Source organism: Rhamphochromis longiceps, linkage group LG8 (genome assembly GCF_057381845.1).
Source record: "Rhamphochromis longiceps isolate RC_006_pf linkage group LG8, R_longiceps_female_GT1.1, whole genome shotgun sequence".
Classification (NCBI taxonomy): Eukaryota; Metazoa; Chordata; class Actinopteri; order Cichliformes; family Cichlidae; genus Rhamphochromis; species Rhamphochromis longiceps.
Genome location: NC_140564.1, coordinates 4,134,705 through 4,162,142, shown reverse-complemented (window position 1 = coordinate 4,162,142; position 27,438 = coordinate 4,134,705). Strand labels below are relative to the sequence as shown.

At 41.1% G+C, this 27,438-nt stretch overlaps 1 protein-coding gene across 1 annotated transcript in view; it reads right to left on the bottom strand.

Moving 5' to 3' along the window:
- Positions 1-27,438, bottom strand: part of LOC146662928 (unconventional myosin-XVB-like) — a 71,866-nt gene that overhangs the window by 40,224 nt on the left and 4,204 nt on the right. The window contains exons 2-8 of the mRNA XM_085415504.1: positions 22,798-22,891; positions 10,433-10,495; positions 10,291-10,348; positions 10,031-10,155; positions 9,467-9,562; positions 9,134-9,369; positions 45-211 (exon numbers count right to left, since the gene is read on the bottom strand). Of these exons, the coding sequence (XP_085271630.1) occupies positions 45-211; positions 9,134-9,369; positions 9,467-9,562; positions 10,031-10,155; positions 10,291-10,348; positions 10,433-10,495; positions 22,798-22,842 (790 nt within the window). The 5' untranslated portion in view covers positions 22,843-22,891. The remainder of the gene's footprint in view (positions 1-44; positions 212-9,133; positions 9,370-9,466; positions 9,563-10,030; positions 10,156-10,290; positions 10,349-10,432; positions 10,496-22,797; positions 22,892-27,438) is intronic.

The following is a 27,438-nucleotide window of genomic DNA, read 5'->3' as shown; positions in this document are numbered from 1 at the left end:
TCCAGTTTCATGGTACAAAAATGGAAATGTTCAGTTAGTCTCACCATTGTAGGTGTGAACGTCTACCAACATGGTTCCCTTTCTCTGGTTGGATGTCCATTCCAGCTCGGTGGGTGGGTACATCCGGCAGGTGGATGGAAGCTTCATAGATGTCAGCAGTTTATGTTGGCACAGTGAACGGTACTCCCCTGGACCATAGTCAGATACATACCTGCAGGGGTTAAAGTGGGTCGTAACAATCTAGAACACCATTCAGTGACTGAGTAACAAAATCTGACAGTTTAATAAAAAGTACTGGGAAGCAAGTTTATTTGTCATGTGCTGCAGTCTCATAGTCGTTTAAGCTGATGCGACAGAGGAAGTTATGATTATGGTCTGAAGTTTAAATACCTTCATCATCATGGACGTGAATGACATCATAATTTTAGGCTTTTAATGATTTCTTTGAACTGTTCTTTGATTTAAAAAAAATAAAAATCAGGTGCAAAAATGCGTTCCAGTTTTATTTGGTATTTTCTTAAATCAACACAGAGTCAAAATTATACAATCAGGCTCAAATAATTTATCCGAGCATGTTCGTCAGTTGTAAATAAGATGTGCCACCACTTTGCAAAAGTCTGAAGAAGATCCAAACTGTCACCCTCAGATGAACAAAAAATGGTTAGGATGTTCAGGAACAACCAAAGCTCAAACCTGTCATGAACAAGAAAGTACTTGATGATCAGAATCACTGTCCAAAGTGAAGCGAGTTTTACTCTGTGAGTATGGTGCTAACACAGCTTCTTGCTGTGTTAGCACCATACTCAGCACGCTCAACTGAAATTGCAAATGCGTCCTGGATAAATTTTTCACAAATTCATTCACACACACATGAAATTGAGTGACATCCCATTCTTAATTCATTGAGTTTAATATGATCTCGGCACATCTTTTGCAGCTTTAAACTGCTCTGGGAAGGCTTTCCACAAGGTTTATAAATGTGTTAATGAGAATTTTCTGACCATTCTTCCAAAAGTGCATTTGTGAGGTCAGACATTGATGTTGGATGAGAAGGCCTGGCTTGCACTCTCTGCTCTAATTCATCCTTTTGGTGTTCTATAGGGTTGAGATCAGGACTCTGTGCAGGCCAGTGCAGTTCTTCCACACCAAACTCACCCTTGTCTATATGGACCTTGCATGGTACACTGGTGCGCAGACATGTTGGAACAGGAAGGGTCTATCCCCAAAGTGTTCCCATGCACAATGCGTTTAGACAAATACTGTTTTTCTGGCATCTCATTCATCAGATTGTCAGACACAGTGTCATTCATCATTTCAGAGAACATGTATCCACTGCTGTAGAGTCCAGTGGCAGTGTGCTTTGAAGCACTGCATCTAATGCTGGGAATTGTGCTCTGTGATGTAAGGCTTAGATTCCAGCATAGAAATCCATTCCATGAAGTTATGGAATGAGTTGCTTATGGCATGCTTAAATATATATATAAGGGGCTGGAGCCATCTGGAGCAAGAGGCAAGGTACACCATGGACATATTGCTAGTTAATTTATTCAAGTTTTGTTCTAACAAAGCTATATTGATGTTTTCTTACATATGCAACAGCATGACTTATAATATTATGTGTTGTTGTACACTACCTAGCGGACACAGTAAGTGGGAAGTAACTTGTTTTTGCTACAGCCACATTAGAAGACAGGGTGCAAGACATCCCAGTGACTACAGGAAATGCCTCAACTCTACCAACCCCATACTGCAGTATACCTTAAGATCTGCCAAGGGCCCTATTATATGGAACGCCAGGACTGCCATAATGAATTAATTAAATACACCATTAAATAATTAATTAAATGTGGCAATAATTAATTAAAATTGGAATTAATTAATTAAATAAATAGTTATGACACATGCAATTAATTAATTATTGACACATTTAATTAATTATTTATGTATTTCACATTTTAATTAATTATTGACACATTTAATTAATTAATTATTGACACATTTAATTAATTATTTATGTATTTCACATTTTAATTAATTATTGACACATTTCATTAATTATTGACACATTTAATTAATTATTTAATGATATATTTATTTATTTCATTTTGGCAGTCCTGACGCCTGGCTCTCATCATGAAATAATTTTATCTGTCAGCCTCACCCATCAAACTCAGGGGGCGGGGTTAACGCTGATCGAGTCAAAACCATTGCTTTGGCCTGGTGGCCATTGTTTCTAGCACACAACAACCGGCATGTGGAAGCTAACAGAACTGAGCTTTGAAAAACCCTGTTTGTGTGTTACCAAATACCGTTTTAATATTTTTTTAGCCGAGAATGTAGTGGTTTAATCTTCATGTGTCTGGTCGGTTTGTCAAGATACAGCCTCTTTGCAAAAGTGTTTCGATGATTTCGGAGATGTCTGCCCAGTCTCACGGCAAAGCGTGGGATAGACCCACTCGCCTCGCAAGCAGTCCCACCGACAAAGCGCAGGCCCCGGTACACAGCTGTAGTAACCCCCGCTGACTTCTTTTACTGAGGTTATATTTATCGATGTTTTATTTCCTGATGTTCTTATGTGTCCTACGTGTTTCAGTCGCCAATTCTGAATTATAACTAACATTAAAAACATGTTTAAGGAGGAGAGAGAGCAAATAAATCTGTTTAACATCTGATCTTTGGGTTTTTGTTCAGTAATCAGCGTGACCTGTGTATAAACACATAAAAGAGATAACGTTGGTGTTTCCGTCATGTAGTAACTGCTGGCTTTAACTGTACAAAGGTTGTTCGACACTATGAAACACATACAGACTTCATGATGTTCGGCTAATATTTTTATTGTGAATATTAATCATGCTGACCTCGCTCTGTACACCACGCAGCGAGGTCAGCATATCCACGATATCCTCAGCTCCATGAGTTAACACAAAGTTTCCCAGCTGACTATCTAACTGCCAACTATTCCAGAGACGTGAAAATATACAGCATAAAGAAAAGTGTAAGAGACTCAGCAGCAGATTAGAATAACAGTTATACATTTAATAAATCACCAAATGAATCCAAGAAACGAGCAAACCTGTTCCGACAATTTGAATTTGTATTCCCTCAGCTGCAGACTCGCTGCTGTTTAAATGTTTGAAAAGGAAGATTAGATATAAAAAACGTCAAACATAGACTCAGTCTGCCTTCACATTTGATATGAGGCCAGCACGTATAGTGGCCTCAGCAGGCTATTACTGAAATACACGTGCTATATCATAAACTATGATATAAACAGGGAGGTCCTATTAACATGTTTAGTTTTAAAGGACACCTTCCTGCCTTTAGTCTCATTCATGAGCAGTATTAGTTTTCTTCTAACATCCAGAAGTCTGCACAATGTGTTTCATAGTTTGTAACAAGCCTTTGACAGGTAAACATAACATGACCGAAAAAGCAAAAAAAAAGAAAAAAAAAAGAGAGAGAGTGTTGACATAAGAAGAGAAAATTCTCTCAATTATGGAGACAGACAAATGGTTCATTTATGTTTGATGTGTGTTTATTCCTCCCTAAATATCGTCGGTGAAGTTCGCCATGCATGTCAGATTTTCCTGCGCATTTTTATACCTCTGCCAACAGAGAGAGAAAAAAAATCACATTCTAACAGACAGCTGGTGCTTAGAATACAGTTGAATAACTATTAAAAAACAGATGATATTTAGATGATAGTTCAGTCTAACACATGTGCCAGTGAACCATTAAACGTCTGTGAAACTATGCAGTTATGAAACGTAACTTTAACCTCAGCCAAACCGATTTGCTCAGTTGTAAATAAAACAGCGAAGTAAACGTGACCCGACAGACAGAACCTGAGTGAATGAAGTCCAGCGTTTAACCACTGAGAGCTAAAACTCAGCTGAGGTTTGAAAGCTGTGTGCCGGTGATTGGACATCAGCCGCTGATAAAGCTGTTCGCCTATAAAGTGCTCTGTAAGGAAACGAGCTCCAGCAGCTCTGCGCTCGGGGAAAACACTATATTTACTTATCTTGTGCAGAAAAATGCGCTGACATTGCGTTATATCGAGCACCGGCTGCCCAGTTAAACTGTGACTATCACCAGGTAACTAGGCGTGTTTCTTGAATTAGCAGCAGGTGTTAAACAGCTGACAGATGAGGAGGAGGATGCATGCAGGTAAACTGAGGGTCTGCTGAGCTGATCGCTGGTTTCGTGAGAAAAATGTCAGCTCGTTCTTTATGTTACAGAAGCACAGAGACACAAGACCAGGCGGAAAGAGACGATCGTTCGGTGAAAATGAGAATCTGCGAATGCAACATGTGGAACACGGAGAGTGGAATATGTAAACAAACCGGTTAACGTAACCCCCTCGGTGCACTCTGCATGCTAACTGTTAGCAGAGCTAGTGAAATCTCTGAAAACATCTGAGCACTTTTGCAAACATGTTCTATGTTGACAACCTGACCAGACATACGTCGCGACATTCGCGGCTAAAACACTGTTAAAAGTGTAGCTGGTGACAGAAAAACGGGGTATTTTAAAACTACACCACCACCATTGCTGCTTGTGATTTGATCTGCATTCTGGGATAACTGGCTGCCCCAAGTCTACACAAGCAATCGATTTTCTAGGATCGACCTGTTTTGACTTACTTTGCACGGCAACCAATCAAATGTTAGAGAAGCTGCATGGGCAGCGTTAACCCCGCCCCCTGAGTTTGATGGGTGAGGCTGACAGATAAAATTATTTCATGACGAGAGCCAGGCGTCAGGACTGCCAAAATGAAATAAATAAATATATCATTAAATAATTAATTAAATGTGTCAATAATTAATGAAATGTGTCAATAATTAATTAAAATGTGAAATACATAAATAATTAATTAAATGTGTCAATAATTAATTAATTACATGTGTCAATAATTAATTAAAATGTGAAATACATAAATAATTAATTAAATGTGTCAATAATTAATTAATTACATGTGTCATAACTATTTATTTAATTAATTAATTCCAATTTTAATTAATTATTGCCACATTTAATTAATTATTTAATGGTGTATTTAATTAATTCATTATGGCAGTCCTGGCGTTCCATACTATTATTGCTTATTATTCTTAATATTGCCATTTTATTTAATTTTTTACAAAAACGAATCCCTTATTAGAGGGCTACAATATGCTCAAGAACTACAAAAATTTGGCAGAGGCATCAGGTCTGGTGAAAATGAACATATTTTATAACACTAACAAAGTCACCAACGATTGACTTAAATTTAGTTAATTTTATTTATATAGCTTCTCTCTAGGTGCTTTTTATTGTAAGGTAAAGACTGTACAATATTAGAATGAAGCCTCAAAGTCAAATGAAATCTTTACCCAGAAAGAAGAAACTGAAACTTACTGTGCAATGGGTGTGAACTGTCAAGGAAAATTGAACCAGCCAACCACTAACTGTGTGGTATACAGAGATGCTTGGTTCAGCTGTGGTTTGACAATCAGGCTGTTAACAATTTGATTGTTTCTGTTCTTTACAGATAAGTATCATAAAGGAAAGAACAATCAAATTAAATCATCACAGTTTTATCAAGGCAGCACGGTGGCACGGTGGTTAGCACTGTTGCCTCACAGCAAGAAGGTCCTGAGTTCAATTCCACCATCAGACCGGGGTCTTTCTGTGTGGAGTTTGCATGTTCTCCCCGTGTTTGCGTGGGTTCTCTCCGGGTACTCTGGCTTCCTCCCACCGTCCAAAGACATGCAGCTTGTGGGGATAGGTTAATTGGATAATCCAAATTGCCACTAGGTGTGAGTGTGAATGGTTGTCTGTCCCTATGTGTTAGCCCTGCGACAGACTGGCGACCTGTCCAGGGTGTACCCCGCCTTTCGCCCTATGACAGCTGGGATAGGCTCCAGCGCCCCCCTGCGACCCTGAAAAGGATAAGTGGAAGCGAATGGATGGATGGATGGATGTTGTTGTAAGTCCATGTTAGTAACTGCAAGTTTTATGTGCAGGTTTTTTCCAAGAGATTTATAACTTTGAACATATTCTGCAATGTGAATTTTAATAAAAATAAAATCTCCTGAAATCACTCTTTAGTCTTAGATATATTCATTTGAAGGCAAGGCTCATAAAAACATTTGACAAAATCAGCAGAAGTGGGACATCGTTATCCTGGAGCAGACTGACAATAACAGAGTCAATTCAATTTTATTTCTACAGCTACAAATCCCGACTGTTTTCTTGAGTTTTCCAACTAGGGTGGAAAAAGCTAAGCAAGCATCAGGCTTTCAAATGAATTAACCCTTTCATGCACGAATTATGACAAGCTAATTCAGGAATATTTTTCTTAAGTAGTTTTATTTATCTTTAGGCATGAAAAAAGATTTTTGAACTTCATTTCTTTTTTAAAATATGTACTTTTCAAACAATTTTTTACATGTCCACTTAGGTGGACAACATACGTTTTGACTGGGTGGCAGGTATAAAGTGTCACATCAGTGTCCAATGCAGTGGTTCATGTGCTCTTTCGGCTCCGAACCGGCTCTTCAGATTGTTTTGTTGCTTTAATTAATTTATTATTAGCAATAATATAAATTTATGCACAAAAGGAATTACTAATGTAGAAAGAAAGTGGTTTTATTTATATATATTTATATATAAATATATGCGGTGGCCCCTAGAGACAAAACACGTACAAACTCCAAAACACATTTCTAGCATGAACTGAACTTCCAAAACAGAGCTACCTAGATCACTTAAATTACACAATTGAAAGCATGAAAGCATATGTGTATTGTTTGTGTATTTATACAAAAGCATTCATATATAGTCAAATTTTTTTTAAAAAGTTCATTTACCTCTTACTACCACACACCAAATCCAGTCGTTGGTACTTGCTGGCTTGTGTAGCCACTAGGTAACAAAAGCTCCACACTGCCCCCTAGCATCCTGGAGCACTTCTGTTGTCTTTTGTACGTGTTTTGAGTTTTTATGTGCTTCTGAGTTTTTACGTGTTTTGGAGTTTGTACGTGTATTTACGTGCTTTGGAGTTTTTACGTGTTTTTACGTGTTTTGGAGTTTGTACGTGCTTCAGGGTTCGTATGTGATTTGAAGTTCGTATGTGCTTTGTCTCTAGGGGCCACCATAAATATACTTTTATTTATTCACTCCACATGACATGTAATAAATAAATCATATAATACAAAAATAAACTATTCACATTTCAACTTTTAACTATTTAAATTTTCAGCTTTTTCCTTTTACAAATTTAAAGTGAACACAAAACACTGCAAACCACAACACAATTAAATATAAATTACAATATGAAAACAAAAAGAAGATGCACATTCTCTGTCATATGGGCCTGCATGAATACACTTTCTGAATCCTTTATCATCTGCAACTGAAAATAGTTGTGGATGATTACTATACCTTTCTAATGGGACGTTGTTGACCCTGGCTCTCTTTCTCTCTCTCTCCCCCTCCTGCTCTGTTCCTGTGCTACTGAGTGTAACTACCGCCCCTCCCCCCTCTGCCCAGCGTAAAGCACAAGGCTCGCGTGCGGAGTGAAGCGGAAAAAAGTGCGAGAGAGAGAGAGAAAGAGAAAAAAAACCCACGGCTCGCGATAAGGAGCCGGCTCGCGTCGTTCACGTCAAAGACCCGGCTCTAAGAGCCATTTCGTTCACGACCGACCCATCACTAATACCATCAACACTGACACAAATACAAGAAAACAGCCTTTGAATAGCTGTCCACTGTAGTGACCAGTATGTGTGAAAGGGTTGAAAATCTGTCTTGGTCTTTGGTTGATTAGTTAGAATGACTCGGGGGTGTTGATTCATTTAAACTAACATAATCATCCTGCTGTAACCAGGTTTCTGTAAGGCAGAGTAAATCAACTTATTGATCAATTATTAACTCATGTACTAACAGAGACTTGGAAGAGAGAGGCCTAATGTTTAATAATCCACATTGTACTGTTTTACTCTTTGGCGCTGTTGAGGATGCTGTATTGTTCTTTCTTTGTAATTTTTTTTATGTTTAAGTCTCTTTTTTTGCTGGTTTTTAGTTTGTTTTTTGTCTGTTTGGAAGCTGACACAGTCTCTAAGGGGATGGGGTTTTAGGTGGATAACAGGAGAAGCTGAAGAGAGGCATGTAAGACTGCAACTCTGCTTCCTGGTTCCAACTCTGGATAGTCATGTTTTGGGGGTTTAATAAATCTGGCCAGATTTCTAGAAATGAGAGCTGCTCCATCCAAAGTGGGATGCATGTTGTATCTCCTAACAAGACCAGGTTTCCTCCGCAAAGCTTCCCACTTAACTATAAAGTTAAGTAAACCCCACCTAAACACCTTTCTCTATGTGATTATAGCAGCTACCCCAAGATTCAAACCTCAGCACCATCCACTGACAACAGACAAATTACCCTGCATGTTCACTCATTATAGTAACTCCAAAGTTAACTGATGAGTACAAAAGTACAAAGGCCGAAGTATCACATGATGTAGTGTCAGTGAAAGCTTTTGTGAAAGCTGTTTTTTTTCTTTTAAATAAAGGTAAAGAAATAACATCAAAGGGATTAATGATCATTATATAACTTTGTCACTATATAGAGCATAAACGGTAACTCAGTTTGGTGTTTAGGAAAGCTGCTGATCTCAGACCTGCACAGCTTCAGCTGCATGAAGAGAACATTATAATTTCATACGACATCATTAAATAAAATCTGACGAACGGTTAAATATCCTCAAATTTATGTTGAACTAAAACATTTTAATGTGGAATCTTTCACATTATTTTTTTTGCCTATATTGTGTTATTTACCATAAAGTTATTTAGAGTCATTCATGCCAGAGTAGCCAGTAATGGCTAAGGGTAATGTGTATATTTTAAATACACAACTTTCCACAGGACTGAATGTGACATCATTATGCATAAAGTCAAGAGCCTATGTGTATTATCTAAAGATGATGTGAGTACTAACTCCAAATCACAACAACAGTCGCCTTGAGGTGACTTCAAACCAACAGATCTGTCCCTTCATTTGATAGGGTGATAGGGACATCAGCATGTCAACTCCCCCAAATTTTTCAAAACACAATATTCGAGTTACGGTTACTTTTCATTTTTGCATCGCCTACTTGAGTAGATGTTTGTCCAGTGATGGTGATGGTGTGAAAGCACTTAGGCAGCAGGCCATCAGCAACCAGCCCCTCAGGCTTTGCTGCTCCTCCTTCAGGCTCCAAGTATGGTAAACCAGCTGGACCAGGATCTCATCCCTCAAGGCTGGCAGGCTTTGGCCTTTCTCCACTATGTAGTTGCCTAAAATTTGCTCCTGCCAGCTGCTAATATCTACATCTCCTGTGAAATGCAAAATCTGTAAAGACACGATATGAAACAAAAAATTAAGTTAACGACAAAAGATCATATTTAATGTATTTAATGCCACATAGACTCTAATGAATTCAAAATACCAGTTTGTAAATCTCCAAAGCAGTTCTGGCATCTTCAGGTTCTTGAGCTGTAAGGGGTTTCTGAAGGGGATATCCCTGAGGCTGGCACCATGTATCCTGAGGGAGACACGAGTACGAACAATAAATGTAGCTAATGTTTTTTCAGTACATGCATGCACGAGTGGACTTCTTTGCATGGTAAATTTTTATAGAAGTGTGTCAAAAAAATTTTTTCTAATATTTGGCGATTACATCATAAAACTGGAGTTGTCCTGATTTATTTTATTATTTAAATACTTTTAACATGAGTATTCCTTTTTTTTTTAAAAAAAGGTCCCATTGTCTAAATATCCACAAGGTGTTCTATGTTTTAATTAAAAGAATTAACTGCTTTTGTAAACAATGACTGCCACAGAAAGGATGTCTTTAACTAAATATCTAGATACCTTGGTCCTGATAGATTGCTTGTTGCCTCCAGAGCCCAAGTCAGATGAGAGGATTTAAGACTGAGGTGAGGTGATTAAATTATTGTAAGTCAATGTAATGCTTTCGGATGTGATGTTAGGGAGCTCATATTTTACTCACCTTTAATACAGACTTGGCATAGCGTGAGAATGGGTAGCTGTCAACATCAAGAGGCAGGTTGAGCTTATGTTCTGCTTTCACCTGTGGAGGTGAGACCTCTGTGACTCCTGATCCCTGCTTCTGCCCTGTGAGAAAGAGGCACAAGTGCATTCACAAGCTTCATTGGATGAATGGATCCACCAAAATTGTTAGTACTGTTTATGTTCATATTGTGACTTCTTCATATAGATTCTGTAGTTTGATTTTTTTATGACTATAACCTGCTGTGCTGTGGAGTCTGGCGGACAGCTCAGCAGGGATCTCTAACATCCTCACATCCTACAAGGAAAGCAAAATGTCAGAGAAACAGTTATTATAGAATGGAATTTACAAAGTACGTGGGTCGTCTTTTTATTTTCTCACCATCTCTTGAGAGACAGACTTTGCCCTTGTCACGGCTTTCACTTGGCTTCTGTCATGTAATTCCTGAAATCAGCACACAGAGACAATGTCAGTTAGTTGTTAATGTGACCATGAACAAAAATAATTTCAGAACATACACCCAGAGTCATACTAAACAATAGCTTTCTTCACCTTAAGCTTGTTTCTGAGTTATCCAAGCAAAACTTAATAGCACTTCATTGCACCCACAGGCACACGTTCTGTCAGACCTATTCTTGGATACATGTCTGGTTATATACTCACTCCACACCCTGAGGGCTGTTGCTCCTCCTTGTACCAAAGGCCACACAGAGTCCAGTAAGTTCAACTTTTATCAGGAAGTTTACAGCTTAGTAGTCACTGTAACAGTATTGGTCCGAGAGGGTTCGTTTATGACATAAGCCAACCCATATCTCTGACTTTTCCAGTGTTTATAGATATGTTTGTACATTTTTATTTCACATCCCAACTGTTTATCCTGCTCTCCATCTAGCTTGAGACAACGGAATGCCTACTAATAAAATTAGGTGCGGTAATAGCCCATGGGTGTGGATATATATCAACTTGCAAACATGCTTTTTGTGTATATATGTGTATATATATACATGTATATATATATGATGTATAACAGTTTACTGTGCCATTCGACCGTTAACGAACCTTAAACTGTTGTTGAAGAAGATGATACATATTAAACAAATACTTGCAATCAGGCTAATAAAACAATTTATTACATTGTTTATTACATTTATTAAATCTTATAATCGGGGCTGGATCACTGATGGTTGTTTAACTGCTGTATCAGTGTGCATCTTGTCATACCCAGTACGACCAATACTCATATAGTGCCTTTCTAATCTCATTCAGATTTAACACTCAGATAATTTCAGACTAGACATACAGTATATTTTTCATACCCTACTGATAAATATAAATTCACATCTTTCTGATGCATTACTTTAATGAAAATGTTGATCTTTTGTCTTTACCTGACAGAAAACAGCATTAGCATTATTTAGCATCGGAACAGTGACTTAACAAGTGAGCACAATCCAGCTATTTGACGAGGTAACTGAGAGCCTTTGATGAATGAAAAATATATGATAAAAAGATTTATATCACAGAATGTTAAACTACAGTTTAATGGTACCAGGGGCCTTAGGGATCTTAAGCATAAAAAAAAAGTACATGTATGATTGGATGTGATTGGGTGAATGACGCATGTCATATAAAGCACTTTGAGCGTTCAGGTAGAGTTGAAAAGTGCTAAATAAGAACCAACCCATTTACCATCAGGGATGTCAAACTCAAATACCGCCCACTTTGATCTTAACTTCACTCATTATTTAATCACGGAGATATTTTAATATAAGTTAAAGAAGTGTACGTTTAACAATATGGCTCAGCATGTTAAAAGTGAGAAGAGTAAAAGAATAAAGACAAAGAATAATAACTTACAGTGAAAAAACGTTTTCAGATTAGTGTATCTATATGTACATATATATATATATATCATGACAATAACCAAGCTTGAATTACTGGGAGCTCATCGCCTAATCCTGACAGCTCCACTGTTCATAGTCCAAAGCTCATAAAACACAAAGCAGCACGAGAGCAATATGACAGAAACAAAGACCAAAAAGAGGAAAAATATCAGCTTACTGCTATTCCAGACAAGAAACAAAAGATGATCCACAGAAAGCAACAGCTGAGAGAGGCGTCTCAGCTGTTACGATAACAAGTAAACTGCCTGTATCAGATTTCCAAATTTTCCTGGTGTAAACTATGCCTTGAGGAAACAAAAATGCCAGTTACATTTGGCATCTGATCTAACTTACATGGTTAAAGAGAAAAACAGCCTACCTGTTAGAGATACGAAGCATGAAGTCTAAGAGACACGCTTCAAAGGTGGAAGGAGAGATGCAGTGCTGCTTCGAATTTCACTGAGAGGGTTTGAAGTCCAAGAACGGAGAGGGGCTGTAAGTGTAGGTGTGGTTGTGTACACGTGACAAGGCTATCACAAGATAAGAAAGCTAGTTAAAGGGAAGGAAAGAGACTGCTTTTTATGAGGAAAATATTGATAAGCTGAAATATATAAGCCAATGAGAAAATCCAATACAACCTTGTAAAGGCAGGTATTGTAAGCCATAGAGTTAACTATAAACCTTCCTTTTTTCAGAAATCCCCTATAATAATGTATCTAAAATTAAATACATGTATGGCATAATATAGGAAAACAAACATACACATTGACCATACATGGGATATAATATAGTCCATAAATGATTGAAAAATGACTTTGCCAGTAAACTGTTCCAGTATGCAGAATCGTGGTTGCGTCATGCCTCATTCCTGCCACAGTGGTGCTGAAACCCAGGAGGCAGCATGAGGCTAGAGCAGGGAGATATGACCAAAAATATTTATCACGATATACATTTGAAAATTTGCGATAACGATATAACTGACGATATAATTGACACTAGACAAAACACTTTACAACTCCACAACTTTATTAGTGCAAAAAAAACAAAAAACCCATCAATGTATTTTCACAAAATACATTGAATCCACAAAACTTAAAAAACTTAAAAAGAGGTTATACACACACAATACGGTAACATTATGTTGAAGCACAGTACGTATCACTCCGCGAGGCTCCGCCTACGATAGCCGTAATGCTCCGACAATCCATCAAGCGGTGCAGCTTCGTAGCTTAGCAAAGTCGTACTAAAACATTTGACAGATTTTCGAGCGCCGTGCACATAAAATCGTTTCGAGGTCAGTAAACACAACCAGAATTCATACATAAGGCGCACGGGATTATAAGGGGCTCTGTCGATTTTCAGAAAAATCAAAGGATTGATTTTAAGTGTGCCGTATTTTCTAAAAAAACACGGTAATAACGACGGCCCGCTAGCACGCTCTACCAAAAATAGTGCTTTGTTGTGTATCTGACGGACGAAAGCTAAACCAGTTCCACACCACTGAAGTTGCAGCATTTTTACAAACCAGTTCTGGTTCATCTGTTTCATTCAACAATCCGCTTTCACCCTTCTCATTCTCCGTCGCCGCCATGCTTTTTCCGCCATGTGTGTATGAAAACAAAGGCACTGCGCATGTGCGTTTAACCCATATTCTATCGCGATATTTCATTTTCTTATCATTGCCCAACATTATACCGGTATTACCGTGAACGGTATATGGCCCAGCCCTACATGAGGCAACCACAATTCTGCATACTGGAACATTTTACTTCATTAACCGGTTGCTGCTCACACACTTCTACAGCTGCAGCTCCCTAGCTGCCATCCACACGTAGCCACAACAACAACAACACAACACCCTACACCGCTTTTAAGCTGGCAAGGCGTGATTGCGATGCCGTCTAGATGCATCCGCCTTCTCTGCTACGGCACCGCTGACCACACCCGGCCACATTGTTCTTATAGGTTAGTCCAGCCTGTGGTGGATAGGCATAGCTTTGGGTCATGTGGTGTTGGTAGTGATTATTATATCACCTGTGAGCTTATGGAGGGAGTTTTTTTGAGTGGGTGGGTGATGGGGGAAGTTGACTTTTGCTGACCACTCAAATCTTGAATGTTGTGATCACTGATGTTCGGGTGGATTTTTAAAGATTTTGATAACAAATAAAAGAGACTTAAACTGAAACTTGGATTTATGTTTGAACAGCGGGTGTGTCAAAATTAGTCCCCTATTCAGCTGTTCAGTGACTCAAAGGTTTGACAGTCGCCAGTATTTGTCAGCAAAAACGCCAGCGACAGAGCCTCCCGCACAGTGGCGGTCCTAGCCTGTTTGGTGCACTGGGCTGATTCTGATTGTTTCAGGATGCAGATGTGCCATTATCCAATGACACATCTGCTTACCTGTATCTTTTGCTCGTTTCTCCTCCTCTTCTTTTCTCTTTTTTCTAAACTGAGCACCTGATGGCTTTGAACTTTTCTAATCCATCTTCCATACAGGCAGGTTTTAATTTTGCACTCCAGCATGAACACCCATCCCCCAACCCGAGGATCACCACAACATAACCTAATAGACCTACACCTCAGTTCACAGATTCACTTTGTTTATTTCTGGGATTTCACACAACCCAGGATTCAAATCGTGAATACATAATGGGCTTGGACTGACAACATTATGAATGAAATGTGCTCTATTTGGAATCAGGTTTGGTTAAACTGGCAGCAAGGAATTTGCATTTGCACTGTTAAATTTTTATATAACTTTAATGCACATAAAAAACAGCTGCTTGTTGAAGTGAAAATACATTGATGTTTTTTTGTTTTTGTTTTGCACAAATAAAGTTGTGGAGTTGTAAAGTATTTTGTCTGGTGTCAATTATATCGTCAGTTATATCGTTATCGCAAATTTTCAAATGTATATCGTGATAAATATTTTTGGTCATATCGCCCTGCTCTAATCACAAGCTGCATCTGTTGTTGGAAAACCTGAAAATTATAAAAGATTAATTGTTCTCACCGAGAAAGTTCTTGCAAACAAAATTGAAACTATCCAAACAGATCGGAAAAAGCATGTAAACAAAATGAAAAGGGTCATTATGTCTTTTAAAGAGCTAATGAAATAAATTTATAAATTATTCACAAGTTGAATCGTTTAATTTAACTATGAGTTAAGAGACCTGTTTAAGGATGGTAGGCATTGCATAAATCTCTTCTTTCATTAATCTCATTTGATTAGAAAGATAATTAAAATACATGGTTCTTAAGCATTGCTAAATACAATAAAGGGTTTATGGAGGGTGTTAAAATATGTCTGTCTGAAACTGACAAACGTTCAGGCAGGCCGTCACCTGACAGGGTACAGTCACAGGAAACACCCCTAGGAGAAGTGAGGGTTCAAGAGCACTTTGGAAAAGAACCTCAACTGTCTCTTAATCTCCAGCATGATGTCTATGATGATGTGTTGCCATCTGATAGTGTGTCAAACCAAGGCAGTAGGTTGAGCTCAAAAATATCATCTACTTCATCTGCATGTCTCAGAGCAGAAGCTAAAATGGCTGCCTTGTTACAGCCAGCATATGCTCAAAGAAAAACATTTTCTTGAAGAACAGGAGGAACAATTGAGGAGAAAGATGGAACAAGGTTTCCAAACAGCTTGAAGCAGATAATAGCTGCAATTGTTGCAAAAGTGAATGTGCTGAGAACTGGATCCACTGTGGAGAGCACTGGTTCATGGAAATCCAGTGGAATAGAATCATATTAAAAAAAAAAAAAAAAGAGTAACAGGCTTGAAATCAGTGCAGACACAGAGACTTTTGTTCCAGAGATGCTTATCTGAATAAAGTTCACTCATGGCCACTGATTAGATGAGAAGACAGAAAGGCTTTTCAGATGTATTGTTTGCTTATACATAGATGCTGCAATGCAATGGAAGAGGTTACGCTTGCCAATATGCTTGCTGTGATTATAAAACTGCCATGTAAATTAAAAGACAAATGGTGAACAGTAGCATGTGACATCCAGGAGAGGCAACATCACAGAGCTGCATTCACTGACATGGCTTCCTTCCTTGAGCGTCATGTTAAAATTGCTACAGATCCTGTCTTTGGAAATCTATGTGATGCTCCATCAACACATCTAACAGCCAAGGGCAGTGATGGAGGGAGACGTTCTCCACATCCAAGGGCTAAAGGAAGTAGCTTTGGCACAACTTTTTCTGAGAGAAAGAATCAAAAAGGGGCTCAAGATTGTCACAGTGCTGTGATGGCTTGTCTGTTCTGCAAAGGTGGACACACACTCTCCCTGATAAGAAACCTCATAAGGAGAAGATTTCGTTTCTTAAAAAGAATAGCATCTATTTGGAGTTGTATTGGACACACCACCCAAGAATGCAGAAAATGAATTTTGTGTAAAATCTGTGATTTCAGACATGTAAGTATGCTCCATATCCACCAAAAGGAGAAGAAAGAGGTCAAACTTCACAATGAGGCCGATCCTGTTACAATCCAGACTAATGGTCTTACTGGTTCCGGTGAACAAGACTGCAAGCTTGTAGAAACATATACCTTTCTGGACCTTTTGATCGGCATGAATATGCCCAGAGCCATAGAACCTTTAAAGGTCATCCAGAGTGTAGGTGATGGACCTTCCGCCATTAAGACCATGCTCGTTTGGACAGTGAATGGGCCACTTAGTCAAGAATGCTGTGAATTGGCCAGGATGGCTGTCAACAGTTACAGCCAACAGAGTTTTTGCTGTTACACTGGACAAGCTATGGAAACAGCAGTTCAAGATGGACTTCCCTCAGAGCAGTCTTGATGAGCAGATTGGGCTATCCAAGGAAGACTCAAAGTTCTTGGACTAATCAAATGGCATGGCTAGCGTGCTGACAAGGTTCAGAAAAGAGCCTGTTGTTTTGATGTCTGACATCAAAGTTGTTTCACCATGTATGTGCCAGAGGAAGATGCTGACCTATTGAGATTTACACTGATGGCTGTTGAGGGGGTGGGCATTGCGGCTTTATGCCACCCTGACATGCTTTGCGGCAGGGCTGTCTATGTGCTGTTCTACTCCTAGCTACCGCACCCGTTGTTGTGCTGTAATAACCCATGCTGGATATACGTTCAATAAAGCAGCATCATAAGAAAGCTACCGAGTGGTCATTCTACAATGGTGTCAGAACTCACCCGGACCATCGCCGGAATAACGTCATAAGGGAGGAAACAACGAATGGCTAAGTTTAATCCCCCGACAAGCTTCCCCTTCGATAAGCCAACGGAATGGCCCGACTGGAAACAGTGTTTCGAGCGCTACAGGATCGCAACGAAACTCCACAAAGACGAAGGACAAGTACAGGTGAGCTGTCTAATCTACGCGATGGGCAATGAAGCAGAGAACATTTACAAGTCACTCACCTTCGCCGCTGATGAAAGTCGTGATGTGTAATGAGGAAGTTCGACGAGTATTTTTTCTCGCAGAGGAACATTATACATGAGAGAGCATGTTTTCACCAGCGTGTCCAGCGGCCAGGCGAAACGGCGGAGAGTTTTATCCGAGCCCTGTATGACCTCTCAGGGCACTGTGAGTTTGGTGCATGTAAAGAGGAAGATATCCGCGACCGTATTGTGGTCGGGATACTAGACAAGGACCTCTCCCGCAGGCTACAGCTGATGAAGGACCTCATGTTGGCGCAAACAACCCAGACAGTCAGAGGAGGTCGCAGCGCAGGTCAGCTTGCAGGGAGATGCGGGAGGCTCAGTACAGGAGGTACGGGATAAACGGAAAATCATGGACTGGAAATCACAACAACAACAGCGAGGCAGGCTACCCACGGAAAAATAATTGGTCGGGGCGTGACAAGAAATGCGGTAAGTGTGGAAAGACACAGCATGCCAGGGACAAAAGGTGCCCAGCAGCAAAATCTGTTTGCCATGGCTGCCGAAAAATGGGACACTGGGCCAGGGTGTGTCGTAACACCAGATCAGTGAATGAGGTTACTGAGACAGAGAAAAGCAAGCAGGCCTCATACTTTCTAGGCTCAGTGTGTAATGCAAAAGGACATAGTGAAGCATGGACTGTGCAGTTACGGCTAGACTCTGCCCCAATAGAATTTAAGATCGACACAGGAGCAGATGTCACTATCATAAATGAAGACACGTTCCACACACTTGCTCATAAGAGAACACTAGAGCCTTCTAATCTCCCTCTAGATAGCCCCGGAGGAGAGATGTTATGTCTCGGCTACTTCAAGGCCACAATAAGCTATAAAGGCAAAGACTACCTGTCCAAGGTGTATGTGGTTCGTGGACGCAGAGTTAACAACCTTCTCAGCCGCTCCTTGTCAGTGCAGATGAACCTGGTGGGAAGAATTGATGAAGCAATGCTCATTGCTACCAGGAACCAACCACTTTATGGTGAACACGGAACACTAAAAAATGAGCCAGTCAAAATTCAGTAAAGGGACAATGCTGTGCCATTGGTGGTCCATACAGCATGCCGTGTGCCTTTCCCCATGCTGCAGAAAGTGAAGGAGGAACTACAAAGAATGGAGAATCATGGTGTCATTGAGAGGGTGACCCAACCTACCGAATGGTGTGCCCCAATGGTGCCTGTCTTGAAGAAGAACACTGTCAAAGCTGAATAAGTCTGTCAAAAGAGAGCGCTATATCTTGCCAGTGGATTTTGGCAGATCCCGTTGCACCACGAGAGCTGCAAACTAACGACATTCATCGCGCCGCAGGTATTGTTTTAAGAGGCTGCCCTTTGGAATAACAAGTGCACCAGAGATCTTTCAGCAAAAGATGTTGTTGACCTTAGAAGGGCTCGAGGGTGTGGAGGGGCTTGAGGGTGTGGAGGTCTTTATGGTTGACATCCCGGTCTATGGGGCCACCATAGAACAACACGACAACCGACTTGAGAAGGTGCTGCGAGTGTGTGGGCCTGCGAGAAGTTTGATAAGTATTTATGTGGCTTAGATCGCTTCAGGCTTGAGACTGACCATAGACCTTTGGTGCCCCTGGTCAACAGCCAGGACCTTGACAATGTTCCATTGAGGTGTCAACGCCTCCTGATGCGGCTCATGAGGTACAAGCCAGAGGCCATCTATGTTCCTGGCAAAACGCTTGTCATCGCCGATACGTTGTCACGGGCTGAGGATGACACTAGCACTCACAGTGAAGTGGACTGCTACATAGCCACCGTGTTACAGGGCATTCCAGCATCCCCAAGCCGAATGGAAAGCATTAAAGCAGCTACTGCAACTGATGTTGAACTACAGACTGTCATCATGTACATACGCAGGGGTTGGCCTGCATATGGAGCTAGTGTGCCACTGAACATCAAAGCGTACATGAAAGTGAAGAACGAGCTATCAGAGGCTGACAGCCTGGTCATACGAGGCTGCAGGATTGTCATTCCAAAGTCACAGAGAACAGCCATTCTACAAAAACTACATGAAGGGCACCAAGGCCTCACCAAGTGCAGGGATAGGGCTAATTCATCTGTGTGGTGGCCGGGGCTCTCCACTGAGCTAAAGAATGCAGTGCTGCAGTGCCACACCTGTCTGGCGCAGAGGCCAACACAGACAAGGGAGCCGCTCATCTCCACACCTTTGCCGGATCGTCCATGGCAAAGGATAGCCCTGAATCTCTGTGAACACGACCGGAATAATTACCTTGTTGTGTCAGACTACTACTCACGTTTTCTGGAAATACTGCATCTACCATCCACAACCAGTGGCCAGGTTGTTCAGAAACTGAAGTCGACCTTTGCTAGGTTTGGGATCCCTGACGAGGTGGTGAGTGACAATGGCCCTCAGTTCTCCAGCTCTGAGTTCCAGGCCTTCGCGAGGGAGATAGATTTCGCCCACATAACATCTAATCCCCACCACCCACAGGGAAATGGTCACGCGGAGAGGGCAGTACAGACCGCAAAGAAAATCCTCCAGCATGATGACCCACTAATAGCACTAATGTGCTGTAGGTCTACTCCCTGTGCCACTACAGGCTTCAGCCCAGCGGAACTTGGGAGGAAGATCAGGACAACCCTGCCCACCTTGGAGAAGAATCTTCAACCTAAATGGCCCACCAAAAGAGAGGTTAAACGAAGGGACGCTAGTCAGAAGGCCGAGCAGGCGTTCTACTACGACCACCGCCATGGTACTAAGCCCCTACCGCCACTCCATCCACAACTTCAAAACACATACAAACCCCGAAGCACGTACAAACTCCAAAACACGTAAAAACTCCAAAACACGTAAAAACTCCGAAGCACGTACAAACCCCAAAGCACGTAAAAACTCCAAAACACGTACAAACTCCAAAACACGTACAAACTCCAAAACACGTAAAAACTCCAAAACACATACAAACCCCAAAGCACGTAAAAACTCCAAAACACGTACAAACTCCAAAACACGTACAAACTCCGAAGCACGTACAAACTCCAAAACACGTACAAAACACAAGAGAAGTGCTCCAGGATGCTAGGCGCAGTGTTGAGCTTTTGTTACCTAGTGGCTACACAAGCCAGGAAGTACCAACAACCCAATTTGGTGTGTGGTAGTAACAGGTAAATGAACATTTTTTTTTAAATTATTTGAATATATATGAGTGGTTGTGTATAAATACACAAACAATACACATATGCTTTAGTAATTCCTTTTGTGCATAATTTTATATTGTTGTTAATAATAAATTAAAGCAACAAAACAACCTGAAGAGCCGGTTGGGAGCTGAAGTGAGCCGAGCCGAAAGAGCGGGTTCTCTAAAAAGAGCCGGAGATCCCATCACTACCATCTGTCCTTACTAAGCTGGACAAGGAGAAGGCTTGGGCAACACCTGCCATTGTCTCCAAGGAGAACGTCACTCTGAGGTCCTATCTCATTGCCACACCCCAAGGTGCAGTGCTGCAACGGAACCACCGCCATCTCCTCCTCGAACCATCTCCACGGGCTATGCCACAACCCCTTCCACCACCCACTGTGGACACTGAGGGGCTGCCATCCCAGTGCGCTGGTGTCTCCACTTCAGAGACCCCACCCTTGGCCCCTAGTCCGGCCCCAATGCTTGCACCCACTCACCAGTGTTGCCAACTCCTCAGTAAGGAAAATCGCTATTGGTTGTCCTAAAAGTCGCTAGAAGTCGCTAAATGACGTCATCGCCTAATTTGCATGATTGATCATGCTAATCTAATTGTAACCTATGTTGTTGGAGAGAGAAATAACATCGTGGAAGAGACATAAAGTGAGTAAAAAATGCATTTAGAGTTTATTTAGAACTACAAATTAAATTTCTTTTAGCAATTATTGTTTTTTTTAATGTCACAATTCCAACCCTGCTCCTTTACCCGGGCTTGGACCAGCAAGTGACCCGAAATAGGCACTCTGGTGGAGTTACTTTGTGTGTGTGTGTTTATAAGTAGTTTTAAACCTTGTGATCCACAAAACAGCATAAGAGTAAAAGAAGAACTGACTGCGTTACAGCACCTGCTGCTTGTTGAGAGTAAAAGCGATACGCGCTTTCACGTCTTTTTTTAGCGACTTTCTTTAGAAAAAAAGTTGCTAAGGGGTCTGAAAACTCGCTAAATATAGCGACAAAGTCGCTAAATTGGCAACACTGCCACTCACGCAGACGTCCCGGATCAGGTACGCACAAGGTGCGGCTGGGTACGCAGGCCAGTCAAGAGGCTGGATCTGTAGACACTGGGGTAATGGGAGGGAAGGAAGGACTGGGGAGTGGGAATGCTGTATTGTTGCTGTTTTGTACTTATGTTTTGAGCTGCAACCAATGCTGCTGTTACCTGGTTGAGTTAATTACCCTAAAGGTTTAACATGTTTAATAAGTCCTATTTTGTGGACACTGCCCTTCAGGCTGACAGCAATGTTCCCTCTAATTTTTAATGTGTCTGAGCGAACACACAAACTCCCTGAGCGATCCCTTGGGCCACTGTGACCGACATCAGACGTGTGCATTGTGGTCACGCCAGCATCTAATCCATCCAAGTTACATGGTTTATTAAAATAATCAAATTACAGCATTTACATTTATGTTAGACTACTTTTAATTAACTTCTTTGGCCCACTTACAATGAAAATGTAAAAAATCATCAGCGGTTGATTTGTTCCATCAGAAAGGTCCTTCATTTCACCCTGGAGACTCAGCATTTGTATGAAGAAGGACTCCAAACTGCAGTCGCGAAGATATGCCTTCTTCAGGAGTCCAACTTCAGTAACCCTACAAACTTCACTGCTGTTCAGTTTTCTGTCTTCATTTAGGTCAGAAGTAATAGCAGAGCTGTATGTTTTACTATATATTTTCTTTAATTCCTCAATCAGTACAAGGTATATTGCGTTTAGGTCGAAACTAGCGAGTCAACTCCCTGCTAACTTCTAACTCACTAAATTTCATAAATTCTGTTTTCATGGTAACCTGAATTTTAAACTTAATTGGTACACCTGGTAGAGCAGCAACACTGATCATTTTATTAAATATTAAAGAGTTTTGACAGTTTGTAACAGTTTGCCACAGTGTTCGTTTGACTTTGGGACCTGAAGTGGAGTTTGGAACTGGAAATGACTAATGACATCAGATTTAAAGACCAGATTAGGGTGAGGACCCATTAGGTGATTAATGTATATGGTTTGTTTAAAGCCTGACCAATACTGTAGAGGAGTACTGATTCTTGTGAATTTTAGACAGACTGATGCCACACCAAGCCTAATTCTTTTGAGGCTGGTTTTGCATGAGAATTACGACAGATTATTCCATAAGAAAGTCAGAAATCATGAGACTGCCAACAAACTCAGGCATGGCCTTCGGAGTGAGGACCTCTCTCTTTCTCTCTTTCACACTTTCTTTCTCTCATGTATACCTTTCTCCAGTGATGTCTCTTTATGGTGTTCCTGGTTATTAGCATCAAAGCCCAGAACTGAGTGAAGGACTGCTTCAAACGTTTGTAGTACTTCCTAAAAGCAGGAGAAGAGCAGCAGCACACAAGGGATTACATTTGTACATAACTGAAAGCAATGTCCTAAACCCCTTTAAGGACTATGCCCTTTCACTACCTCTATGAAATGCATCTTTACTGGTTTTCTGTACAGTGGGTTAGTGCAGTTTCAGAACTACTCTTCACTCAGTCTTCCTGTGAGAATGTCAATGTATTCAGAGACACAAAGCTCCTACAGTTAAATGAAGTTGAAAGGTTCTGTTCGGTTTCTTTAACCAGACCTGTATTTAAACATCCACACTGATATAGCTTCAAAATCAACCCACTAACAACTTAAAATATAAACAGTGGATCGCATGTTGACCTAGACTAGTTTTAATTTTTACACTGCTTCATAAAAATTTTTAGTGGACAGGTTTCCAAATCTTTTCCTCTTCTGCCTTAACAACAGGTTCTTTATTTCTAGCTCACACACGGTGTCAATGCGCTAACACGCAGTAGTGATGGGATTTCCGGCTCTTTTTAGAGAACCGGCTCTTTCGGCTCGGCTCACTAAAAAGAGTCGGCTCCCAACCGGCTCTTCAGGTTGTTTTGTTGCTTTAATTTATTATTAACAACAACATAAAATTATGCACCAAAGGAATTACTAATGTAAAAAAAACCTGTGGTTTTATTTATATATGTTTATATATAAATATATACGGTGGCCCCTAGAGACAAAGCATGTACAAACTCCAAAACACATTTCTAGCGTTAACTGAACTTCCAAAACAGAGCTACCTAGATCACTTAAATTACACAATTGAAAGCATATGTGTATTGTTATCCCTGGCTCTCTTTCGTTTGGCTCTCAGCGAAGGCGGTCGCACTTTTCTCCTCTCCTCTCCCTTAGCTTCCCTGCTTAGCTTCTTATGTCCTTGTCTTGTCTCGTGCTTTTTTCTTCCCTGGAACACTCCCTCACAGTCTGTTCTCTAAAACCTAAAAGAGGAATTATGGATTTGATCAACTGGTCCCTAAATGCAACTGACACCCCTTTCTCAACGAGAAGTTTGGGCTTGGGTGAGCCTGAGTGCTGAAGATATCTACCTATTTGGAACCATGGTAACAGGGTTCTTGCTGATCGGAGCTGGCTTGGCCCTGACTTATCGAAGAATTAAGAAAGCGGAACCAGCTGTTCAAACCCCCACAAGGCTGCCCGCTGGGATTGAAACGATGGGAAGAGGCGTGAGTTTCTCAAAATGGGCTCATTGAGTGTAGCACAGATAAGATCTTGGAGAGGCTACGGCTGCTGTGAATATTCAGAATAAGACCTCTGACTGCAGACTGGATACAGACTGGGCTCGCTCGGAATAACATCTCTGGGCGCAAATTGGATGACATCTCGGGGAGGCACACTGCCGTGAGTTCTCAGACATCGGCTCCTTGAGCACAAGAAATGACAACATCACAGAACGCAAGTATGGGGAAGTTCGCGGCTCTCCAACTGAGAGACCAGTGTTGGACTGTAGAACTGCTTTGAAATTCATATGAGCTGTTCGCACTAAAGTAAAAAGCACCATCACTTCATGCGGATAGCCCCTTTGGCGCCAGCGGCAAGGCTGGAGCTGAACAAAAACTCCCTGATAACGACTGTGTTTAGTCTGTTCCTTCCCATTCCATGCAAGGCCACCTGGGTTGGCTGGTAGACTGTTTACTTAGCCTGGCAGGGCGAAGGACACTGTCTCAGCTGAACTCTGGACACGCACACACATACACTTACACTGATAAGCACACACTCATCCCCCCTCCATTTCCAAATGCCTTCAATGCTTGTTTCCTGCGGGGGAACACGGCGGGTCCATGTGCCGCGCTGGAATGGTAGTGCTGTGCAGGGCGGCTGCTGTGTTCGCTTCGGATTACTCCTCACCCCCCACCCAATCCTGTGGCTAGTCATGTCTTTCACAATGTTGTGCTGTGGACATTTATGTGCTTTTTGTGCAGAGGAATTTTTTTGTTTCCTGTTCTCATGCTGTCCTACCATGGAAGCACAGCATGAGTAGAGGTCTCTTTTTTTCCTCTTGTACTTTCCTATTGTAGTGTATATTTCAGTGTTTTTCTGTAACGCTACCGATCTCCGACTTGTATCCCCATGTGATGTCTGTGTTGTGTGTGTAAGGTCGGGGGGGGGGGTGTCCCATTTCACTGCAGGGCAACCTGCATGTTGCAAATAAAGCTGTTTGTGTATTTATACACAACCACTCATATATATTCAAATAATTAAAAAAAAATGTTCATTTACCTCTTACTACCACACACCAAATCCGGTTGCTGGTACTTCCTGGCTTGTGTAGCCACTAGGTAACAAAAGCCCTAGCATCCTGGAGCACTTCTCTTGTGTTTTGTACGTGTTTTGGAGTTTGTACGTGTTTTGGAGTTTGTACGTGCTTTGTCTCTAGGGCCACTGTAAATATACTTCTATTTATTCACTATACATAAAATGTAATAAATATATCATATAATATAAAAACCAACTTTTTACATTTCAACTTTTAACTATTTAAATTTTCAGCTTTTTCCTTTTAAACTAATTTTAAGTGAAACAACACAAAACACTGCAAACCATAACACAATTAAATATAAATTAAAATATGAAAACAAAAAGAAGATGCACATTCCCTGTCGCTAACAGGGATTTGGCACGTTAATGCGGTTATGGTATTAACATCATTTTAACGAGATTAATGCTGACAGCACTAGTACATATATGTGTATATATATATGTGTGTGCATATATATACATACATATATATATACATACATATATATGTATACATACATATACAGTGGGGCAAAAAAGTATTTAGTCAGCCACCGACTGTGCAAGTTCCCCCACCTAAAATGATGACAGAGGTCAGTAATTTGCACCAGAGGTACACTTCAACTGTGAGAGACAGAATGTGAAAAAAAAATCCATGAATCCACATGGTAGGATTTGTAAAGAATTTATTCGTAAATCAGGGTGGAAAATAAGTATTTGGTCAATAACAAAAATACAACTCAATACTTTGTAACATAACCTTTGTTGGCAATAACAGAGGTCAAACGTTTACTATAGGTCTTTACCAGGTTTGCACACACAGTAGCTGGTATTTTGGCCCATTCCTCCATGCAGATCTTCTCGAGAGCAGTGATGTTTTGGGGCTGTCGCCGAGCAACACGGACTTTCAACTCCCGCCACAGATTTTCTATGGGGTTGAGGTCTGGAGACTGGCTAGGCCACTCCAGGACTTTCAAATGCTTCTTACGGAGCCACTCCTTTGTTGCCCGGGCGGTGTGTTTTGGATCATTGTCATGTTGGAAGACCCAGCCTCGTTTCATCTTCAAAGTTCTCACTGATGGAAGGAGGTTTTGGCTCAAAATCTCACAATACATGGCCCCATTCATTCTGTCCTTAACACGGATCAGTCGTCCTGTCCCCTTGGCAGAAAAACAGCCCCATAGCATGATGTTTCCACCCCCATGCTTCACAGTAGGTATGGTGTTCTTGGGATGCAACTCAGTATTCTTCTTCCTCCAAACACGACGAGTTGAGTTTTCAGAATCAGAATCAGAATACTTTATTGATCCCTGGGGGAAATTATTTTTTGTTACAGTGCTCCATTTTAAACCAACATTAAGACAAGACAGACAATACACTAACTAAGAATAGTACAATATATACATATATATACATACATACATACATACATAAGTCACTCATAAATAAATAGTTGGAAAAGAAACATGTGTAGTTGTAGCAGCAAACAGTGTGTTAAGTGGATGCGTTGTACAGGGAGATGGCCACAGGCAGGAATGATTTCCTGTGTCGTTCAGTGGTGCTTTTCGGTAATCTCAGTCTCTCACTGAACGTGCTCCTGTGACTGACCAGCATGTCATGGAGTGGGTGGGAGGTGTTATCCAACATTGTCTTTATCTTGGACAGCATCCGCCTCTCCGACACCACCTTGAGGGAGTCCAGCTCCATCCCCACAACATTGCTGGCCTTACGGATTAGTTTATTAAGTCTGTTGGCATCTGTGACCCTCAGCCTGCTCCCCCAGCATGCAACAGCATAGAGGATCGCACTGGCCACAACAGACTCATAGAAAATCCTCAGCATTTTCTGGCAGATGTTGAAGGACCTCAGTCGCCTCAAAAAATAGAGACGACTCTGGCCCTTCCTGTAAAGTGCTGTGGTGTTTTTAGCCCAGTCCAGTTTATTGTCAATGTGTACTCCAAGGTATTTATAGTCCTCCACAATGTCAACACTGACCCCCTGAATTGAAACAGGGGTCAAGTGTTTCCTGGTCTTCCTGAAGTCCACGATCAGTTCCTTGGTCTTTGCCACGTTGAGCTGCAGATGATTCTGCTCACACCACGTGACAAAGGAGTCGACCACAGCCCGGTACTCTGTCTCATCATCCCTGCTGATGCATCCAACCACCGCAGAGTCATCAGAAAACTTCTGAAGATGGCATGTCTCTGTGCAGTGGCTGAAGTCTGTGGTGTAGAGGGTGAAGAGGAAGGGGGAGAGGACAGTCCCCTGTG